The sequence below is a fragment of the Phascolarctos cinereus genome, unplaced genomic scaffold, assembly GCF_003287225.1.
Source record: "Phascolarctos cinereus isolate Bilbo 61053 unplaced genomic scaffold, phaCin_HiC Scaffold_726;HRSCAF=1367, whole genome shotgun sequence".
NCBI lineage: Eukaryota > Metazoa > Chordata > Mammalia > Diprotodontia > Phascolarctidae > Phascolarctos > Phascolarctos cinereus.
This window is the reverse complement of record NW_027556098.1, coordinates 366,195,770-366,204,553: the sequence shown is the minus strand read 5'-3', so window position 1 is coordinate 366,204,553 and position 8,784 is coordinate 366,195,770. Positions and strand designations below refer to the sequence as shown.

Here is an 8,784-nt window from a genome sequence, read left to right as displayed (position 1 = left end):
AAGGATACCTTGAGCAAAAAGATGCAAGTGGAAAGTCATGTGAGGAATGAGTGGTCTGAAAGGGGAGAGGTGGCAAATATTAGCTCAAGTCTTCATTATCTCTGTCCCGGACTATTGTAATAGCCTCTCAATTGGTCTCTGTGCCTCCAATCTCTCTCTCTCCAAGACCTCCTCTCTACAGCTATCAAAATGAAGTACAGGTCTAACAATGTTGCTCTTTTCCTCAGTAAACTCCAGTGGCAACCTGCCATCTGCTGGAGCAAATATTTCATCTTCATTTCATCATTCTAAATTTCTGTTTTCTATGTATATGTCTTATAAAGTATATAATTATTAGTATAGTAACATATCATATACTTAAAATAAACAAATATACACATATTGGAGAGAGATGCTTATTCACTTATTTATTTGCTGAGGGGGTATACAGTCAAAAGAGTTTGGAGACCATCACTCTATGGGAAGATGACTTCCCAGCCTTGTTAGGAGCAGATTCTGGAGGCTTCTGGAGAAGGAGGGTACTTGAGTTTGATGCTGGGGGTGCCTAGGTCTTCCTGTCTCCTATCAGCCATTCACTTTATCTCAGTCAGATAAGGTCCAGTTGTGACAGATAAGTGAGTGACGTAAACCTAGGATTACTCAGTAACCCCAACACTCTTTAAAAAGGTGCTACCTGGGGTCTACAGCAGAAACACCAGAGTCTTCAGCCACCATGAACATTCTCCTCCTCTCCACCCTGTGCCTCTGTGGCTGGCCACCCTGGTGGGCAGTGTCACAGTCCAGGTGAGTCCCTCTCCCCCAGCCCCAACTTTCTTCACTGTCCTAGAATCCTAAAATCTCAGAACGGAAGGGCACTGGGTAAGGGTAGTTGGGGTGGAATCTAGCCCAGCTTACATCTGAAGGTGGCTCCTCTACAAGATAACCACTCACGTGCCTCCAGGAATGGGGAACTCACTACCTCTTTGCATTTGTTATGTTGAGGCGATACCTGTCTTGGTATAATTCCTGTCCTGCCCTTGTCTATTTCGGTTCTCTGTTTTCTCGTGGATGCTGTAGAAGGGTTTCTTTTTTGTATGGGTAGAACCAGATGACCTCTGAGGTCCCTGCAAGCTCTGAGATTCAGTGATTCAATAAGCCCAATGCCTCTACTACATGACAGCCCTTCGGATATCAAAGATGGCTATTATGTCATGATGGAATCATCGATTCAGAGCTAGAAAGGGCCTTAGAAGCCATCTGGCACACTACCCTCATGATACAGGTGAGGAAACCCAGGCCCAAGATCACACAGGTGGAGGATTTGACTCAGTTCCTGTGACCATAAGGCTGATGCTCTTAGCACCCTGGGCTGCTGCTTGACCACGTCTCACCTTCTCTAGCTCAATCCTTAGCCAGTCCTTGTATGAATCCTGTTAGGAGCTCACTACTCATCTCTAGCCCAGGTCTTCCAAACCTTTGTCATTTCATTCCCCTGAGCAAGGGCCCTCAGCCCTCAGGTTAGAGGGGGTCATTCTTTCTCTCGGAGACCCCTTTCCTGATCTGGAAGGGAGAGTCAGGGTCCTGGCCTGAATCTGTTTTTCTTCTCAGTCCACTTCCCCTTTAGCCCCATCAGATATCCAAGTCCTTTCTCCAAGTAATTCCAGTCAATTAAATTTCAATCAAGTTTGGTGCCCTGTACTCAGCCCTGGAGATAAGCCCTAGAAATGGAAGAGGAAATGGGTACAGGCTTTGTTCTCTTGGAGCTTACAATCTACTTTGATTGAGGAAGGGGAAGGAAAGGGGAGAGAAAAGAGCCCTGAAGAGAAGCTGCTCTATCCTGGGGCAGGGACAGTGCAGGAGGTAGTGCGACAGCTGCATGAAGCAGGAGAGACAGGAGGTAGACACAAGGGAGAACTTGCCCACAGGACCCCCATCCTCTGCAGATCAGAAAAGTCAGGACAATCACCTGGTGGGCAGCACTGCGGTGAAGATGGAGGAGTGGGCATCTGGGGACCTTTTCACATCCATGCTAGCTCTTTGACTCTGTCTATGTGGTCCCTTCCTCTGACCCAACATCTCTTTCTCTTAAACTTTAAGATGCTTCAAAAAACATGTGAGTGATAATAATAATAAATAATGAAAGCTGACATTTATATAGCTGTGTATCAGATATCCCAATAATACATATATAATTGCATAGCTATTTAAATAAATTTATAATTATGTAAAATATATAGGATTACATGAATATATACTATGAGAGGCAATGTGGTCTTGCAGTCTGGAGGACTGGAGAAAGGAAGGAGGAGGGAAAGGGTGAAAAGAGGGTAGGGAGAGCTGAGGTTCAGTTAAAGTCCTGCCCTTGGCCCACACTACAACCTCTTAATGTGCCAGGCAATAGAAGAAATTACATTAGGTCTTACATTTTACACAATTAAATTGTAAAATAATTATCATGTCATCATCATATTTTTAGTCTTCCTTTTTGGGGGAGGGGGCTGGTTATGCCTTTGAGACCTGGAAGACCCCTTTTAACATGTAAACCTATGGCTGGGAGACTTCAGCCTGGATGAGTGTATTTAGTGAACCAGAATGGAGAGGAGGACCTGAACCCTAGGGGTATGAAAGAAGTTGAAAGTCCTTGGACTGGGTGAGTTGGAAGAGAGGAAAATTTAGGAGCAGAACCCTGCCATTGTAGGTGGGTGTGGGGATGCAGATGGAGAAAGGGGGAGTGAGAGGGGGAACAGGACCAGCCTGAGGCAGCTGGACAGTGGCAGTGGTCTTGCCCCACTATAACTGCTTCCTGGTGGGATTTTTTTTTTTTATTACTTCACAAACAACAGCAGGACCCTGAGCTGAAGTTAGGGCCAGGCAGGGCACCTGTTACACAGCTGTGAGGTGGGTTCTGTTAGGGTGGGAGGTGGGCCCCACCCTCTCCCCCTAGGTGTAAGAGACTGATCTGCTTATTTACTCTCTCTGAGATAACTCTGACAGATTAAATTCATTCCGTGGGCACTTCCCAAGGTAGTGAGCGCCTTATCACTGAAAGTATACAAAGAGACTGCAAAGGAGGTTATGTGGAATGGGGCTCTAGACTGGATCAGAAGATCATGGAATTTAGACACGGGGACCTAGTCCAACCCTTTCATTTTACAAATGGGGAAAATGAGGCCCAGAGAAGTGAAGTGACTTGCCTAAGATTACCAGGAACTTCTAAGCCTGGTTGCTGCTGTCTGTCCTTTGTTCTCAAAGAGAACCATGACTTCAGGGAAGTGATGCCATGACATGCAAGTGAATTGGATTTAAGTGAGGAAGGCTGTGCAAGGTTATCAGCCTCACTTTCTCCTCTGGAGCCATCTGGGTCCAGTGGCCAGATACAGATCAGGACAACTACAGATGGCTGCAATTGTCTAAGCTTGTTCCCTAGAGCCTGAATACAGTAAGTGTGCTTTCCACTCTACCAGGAAGTTGCTAGCTTAGTGAAAATAGCCCTGAATTTGGAATTCCAAGACTTAGGTGCAAATGCTGGAGATGCTACTTTCTACCTCAGTGACTTGCAAGTCACTTCATTTCTCTGGGCTCAGTTTCCTCATCTGTAATGAAAGCAGCAGCTTGATGAACCCTACCAATTCTAAATTCTTTGGTCTAGCTGAGGTCCCTTTCAGAAGCTAATGTTCTATAGTTTCTTTCTTCCCTTCGGACGCCAGGCACCTTGCTTGGGGACCCTGCGCTTGCCATGGACAGAGTGGAGCAAGTCAGGGAAGAGATAGGGATGGGCAGTACAGGGGTGAGGCAGGGAATCAGCTTGGAGAACAGGGCTGGAGAATGCCTTTGCTGGCTTCCTTTCAGGATGGGGACTTCTTCTACCCCCTGGAGTCTGTGAAGAAACTCAAGGACTTGCAGGAGAGCGGGATGAGGAGCCGGAAGGCCCAGGGCTACGGGGTCCACTTGTGCGACCACCCGGATCTTCCCAAGGACTTGGAATCTATCTGCACTCGTTCTGATGCTGCACAGGTTTTCCAGAGACTGTGTAAGTTGCAAGTTGCCTTTTTTATGATTGGTGGGCTGGAGAGGCTGATTTGGGGCTAGCTCAGTTTTGATTGGCCACCTTTTGGGGATGTTACTTCTATGATTGGTGAGACTTGGAACTAGGGTCCGGCTCTTATTAGTCTGGTGTTAAAGGTCTGTCTTGCATGTTTCTCCTCTTCCAAGGGGGCCTAGGGAGTAGCTCCGTTCTCTTTGTCGGGTGTTAGGGGTAACTCTGTTCTGATCAATAACATTTTCAGGGGCTCTGTCCTGACAGGCTAGGTTTGCAAGCAGGGGTTTGAAGTGGAAGCTCAGATGTCCCCCTCCCCCCAAATTTAATCCATCCAAGCCAGCACCCGGTTGGAGCTGGGCTGCCAGACCTCTGGGCTGGGGTAGTTATGGGGGCGAGGAAGAGTTACATGCCAGGGCCCTCGGCTGGGGGAGGGAGAAGGAGAGAAAAGATGCTGCGAGGGGTCACCAGAGTCCGGTTTCTGCTTTACTTGTTTAGGAATCATAGCTGAGCAGCCGCACATATGTGAGATCTGTGCCTACGCCGCCTGTGCGGGCTGTTAGCCGAGTTGCTGCGGCTGCGTGTCCCGCCTCTTCAGCGCTGCTTCTGCCCTTCCCGTTCCTCTCTGGGCCCCCGGGTCTGCCCCTTGTCTGCGGTTCACCTCAGAAGTCGTGGCGGAACGCGCTCACGTGTCCCCGCCAGTGACCCTCAGCTTAAGATGCCATCCAGTCTGGGTGCAGGAAGGTGCTTGCTACAGGCAGAGACCCCATCCCACACCCTCACACCCCAGGGCAAGATCTCCTCACCACCGCCATCTGGGATCACTGAGGAGGCAGAGGGCAGGGTTGGGGGGAGGGGAAAAGTGGTAAGGAGAAACGGGCCAGGCCCGGGGGCCTCAGATTGGATTCTTGACTCACCTGCTTCATTAATAAACGCTGCTTCTACATTTATTATGGTCCCGGTGTTTATGTTGTGGGAGACTCCCAGGAGAGCCGAAAGGAGCGTTTCTAGTGCTTGGGGCAAATGCTTTAGAGGGTTGCCCTTTGGATGTAATCCAGCCTGGTGCAGTTACACCGGGGGAGGAGGGATTGCCCAAAGAGCTCATTCCCGCACTGTGTTGTCAATGACACTTAACCTCCCAGTCTCCCAGGAGAGTTTAGGGAAGGGCTACAGAAGTAGAGGAAGATGGACTTGTGCATTGTTGGGGAAGTTAAGGTGGTCCTGCTGCTATGGGGGAGTGGGGACCATGGTGGGGAGCAGGAAGAGTTCCACTGTCAAGAAGAAACAGAATCCCTGGTGCTCAGCACCCTGGTTACTTCACGCTGGCTCCAACTCTTAACACTCAGGGCACATACAGGCAGAAGGCGCGATGGCTGCAGGCAGCCCTGACTTCCCTTCCTGGATCTCCTAGCACTGCGTAGGTCGCTGTGGCTCTCATTAGGTCCCAGATGAGGGCCAGTTGCCCACATCATGTTCATATACAAGCACCTGTTTCCTCTATACTGACCAGTAGGTGAGAAAACCTTCTTCCTTTTGATAAATGATACCCACGGCTACAATGTTTAAAGAGGATTGGTTGCTAGAGGCCTAAGGTAAACACAGCAGAGCAACTCAGCTACCTTGACAAACTCTGAACATAAAACTGGATATCTGAATCAGTGCGGGGCCTAAACAGAGACATCCAGAAAGGCGATGAGCCTCCAGGAGACTCAGGTGGTCACTGCCATTCTGCCTTCTGGGCCTCTGTCCCTCCCAGAACCTGCTTCTTGCTGTAAGCCCCCAAGTCCTTCTGTCCCCTCCTGTCCTCCTGTTCCTGTTCCTGTATGCCCTCCTTCAAAGGGCAGCTGCTTCCTTCTCTGGCCTCAAAGATTCAAGCGTGGGTTTCAGGATGTGTTGGCAATCCCTATCTTTGACTTTTTGGAGGTCTCTAAGAAAGACAGAGCCTTGACTTTGGTCCATTTCCTTTTGTCCAGGATGGTTGCCTGGAGCTCTGAGGAAGAAATTCTTCAATCCATAGAATCCAAGAGTGGGAAGAGCCTTTAGACATAAAATCCAATCCCTGTCATTTGCCAGAGGAGGAAACTGAGGCCAGAGAAGGTGAGGGATTGGCCCATACTCACAGCTAGTTAGTGGCAGAGTTGGTTTGTGAACTAGGCTGTTTTCTGGGGTGTTAAGGTTGGTTTTATTCAGATTCTTCACTTGTTCTTTGAGGGTTTCATGAGAGCCTTGTCTCTCTAGTGGCTCATGGCCTCGAGGGCTGGCACCTTTAGATTCCTCCCCTTTCCTGCCTTGTAGCCTTCCCTTTGGCCACCAGCAAGGTCTTTTTGTTTCCAGGCTAAGAACACCTCTCCCTCTCAGCATTTGCAGGGCAGATATGATTGGTAAGTCCTGAGCCCCAGGGGTAGTCAAGGTTTTCCCTAGGTCTTTAACAGCTCCACTTACTTTCCCAGATTGTTTCCCCTCACTCTCTAAGTTCACAGATTTAGAAGGCGAGGGACCTTAGATGTCACCTACAAGCATGTGTCACATAGTAGCTACCCAAGAAATGCTTGTTCCTGGACAGACTTCTCTGAACTGATGCAGAGTGAAGATAGCAGAACCAAGAAAACACAAAATAGCCACAGTGACTACAATGATGTCAAGAGAAAGAACCACCAGCACAAAATTAGTGAAAAGGAACAGAGCAGGTATGAGGCTTCTGGTGGTGTGGTGGATAGAGTGTTACACCTGGAGTCAAGAAGGCCTGAGTTCAAATCCAGCTGCAAACATTTCCTAGTGGCATGGTTGTGGGCAAGTTAGTCTTCTTATACTCTGCCTGCTTCTGTTTCTTTATCAGTAAAATGGGGATAATAACAGCACCTACCTCTCAGAGCTGTTGAGAGGATCAAGTGGGATAATATTTGTAAAGCACTTAGAAGTGCTTGTTCTTTGTAACCCTGAAAGGGAAGTGAGAGGTCCACAGACAGAGAAGCTGTCAGAGCCAGGCTTTAAACCCAGGTCACCTATCACTAAAACTAGCATTCTTAGTCACTCAGGCATTGCCAGGGAAGGAACAGAACTCCTTCTTCTCAAAGTCCTTTAATTTCATCCTTATAGTAACATTTCAGCATAATCACTATCATTAAAGCCGACTGTGTAAGAAGATGGTAGCAACCATGCAATAGGTCACCAAAGGCTGTAAAACTTTAGCATCTACCAAATACCCGGCCAGGGGCAGCTAGGTGGCAGAGTGCAGGCTCTGGAGTCACCAAGACTCGTCTTCCTGAGTTCAAATCTTGTCTCAGATTCTTACTAGCTGTATGACCCTGGGCAAGTCACTTAACTCTATTTGCCTCAGTTTCCTCATCTGGAAAATGATCTGGAGAAGGAAACGGCAAACCACTTCAGCATCTCTGCCAAGAAAATCCCAGATGGGATCCTGGAGAGTCAGACAACTAAACAACAAAAACTCTTCAATATTGACTTGGGGGCTAGAATTCTACACCAGAACATCACTCTGTCATGGTGTAAAGGACAGCAAGGCCTCATGCTAGAAGTACAAACCTCGAGAGATCCTAAAGAACTCAGTCAATTAACTGTTCTGGAGCCTTGACCTTTATCATAGAATCAACTGTTGCCCTCCATCACCTGGACAAAATGTTGATTAATATAAACATGAGAATGATATTTTAATAGATGTCATCATACTAAACATTCATAATCTCCAGTCTGCATGGAAGGAAAAGCCTCCAACATATAGAGACCCATAAAGAGAAATCCAAATCTTGGGGGGAAGGGCGACAGGAGGAGAGGCATGTCACCTTGGTTGTCCTGGCTGCTACCAAAGTTGTTTGGAGGATTCTCTTGGTGAGCCTACAGGGGCCAAGCTGACATCCTAATGCTTTTATTTAATTACCAAAAAAAAAAAAGCAGCTATTTTATCCATCTATGCCATAGATGCAATAGACCACAAAAAAATCCAATAAAAAGGAAACTAGCATAGTTACTTGTCCCTTGAAGCTAATCAAAAAAGATGAGAAAAGTGAGATAAAAATCATAGTAGCCTCTTTATAAAGTACCATACACTTTGAAAAGCACTTTCCTGTACAGTAATAAAAAGTCATTATCCCCATTTTACAGATGAATAAACTGAGGCTCAGAAAAGGGAAATGATTTGCCTATGGTCACAGGAAAGAATCCTGGAAGATGTTTATGTGGTACTTTAAAGCATTTGACCCTCACAATGGTCCTGTGAGGGGGATAGTACAAACATTATTATCTCCGCTTCACAGGTGACTAAACTGTAGTTTGGATGGGTCGAATGCCTTGCCCAAGGTCACACATCTTTCAGTGGCAAAGCAGAGAGACTCAAATCCAAGTCTCCTGAATCTAAGTCCAGGACTGAAGACTTGCATTCAGAGTATCTAGACTCAGACTTGGAAAGACCTGTGTTCAAATGTCAGCATTGGTACTTACAACCTATGTGCTCCTGGTAAAGTCACATACCCTCTCTGTGCCTCAGTTTCTTCATCTGTAAAATGAAGGAGTTGGATTAGATAGCCTGTAAGGTCCCTTCCACCTCTGAATCTCTAGTCTTCTCTCCGTTGTACCAGGTTGTCTGTTTTTATGTAATATTTAAGTGGATCCATGATCTCATTATGGGTACCCTTCATCAGTATGGATCACAGCTATAAGTGTATAAAAAGCTTGAGAGGCATAATTTCTGGGTAATCAATCATTTTATTAATTATTGCTAGCTGATAGTTAATAAAAGAGTCATTTGGCTATCT

The 8,784-nt window shown here is 46.9% G+C and overlaps 1 protein-coding gene across 1 annotated transcript; it reads left to right on the top strand.

Moving 5' to 3' along the window:
• The first annotated feature begins 712 nt into the window (after positions 1-712).
• Positions 713-4,842, top strand: GUCA2A (guanylate cyclase activator 2A). Its single transcript, XM_020983018.2, is given in 4 exon segments — positions 713-749; positions 752-783; positions 3,829-4,009; positions 4,514-4,842. Coding segments are annotated over 4 exon segments (315 nt in total). The 3' UTR covers positions 4,579-4,842.
• The last annotated feature ends 3,942 nt before the right edge of the window (positions 4,843-8,784 follow it).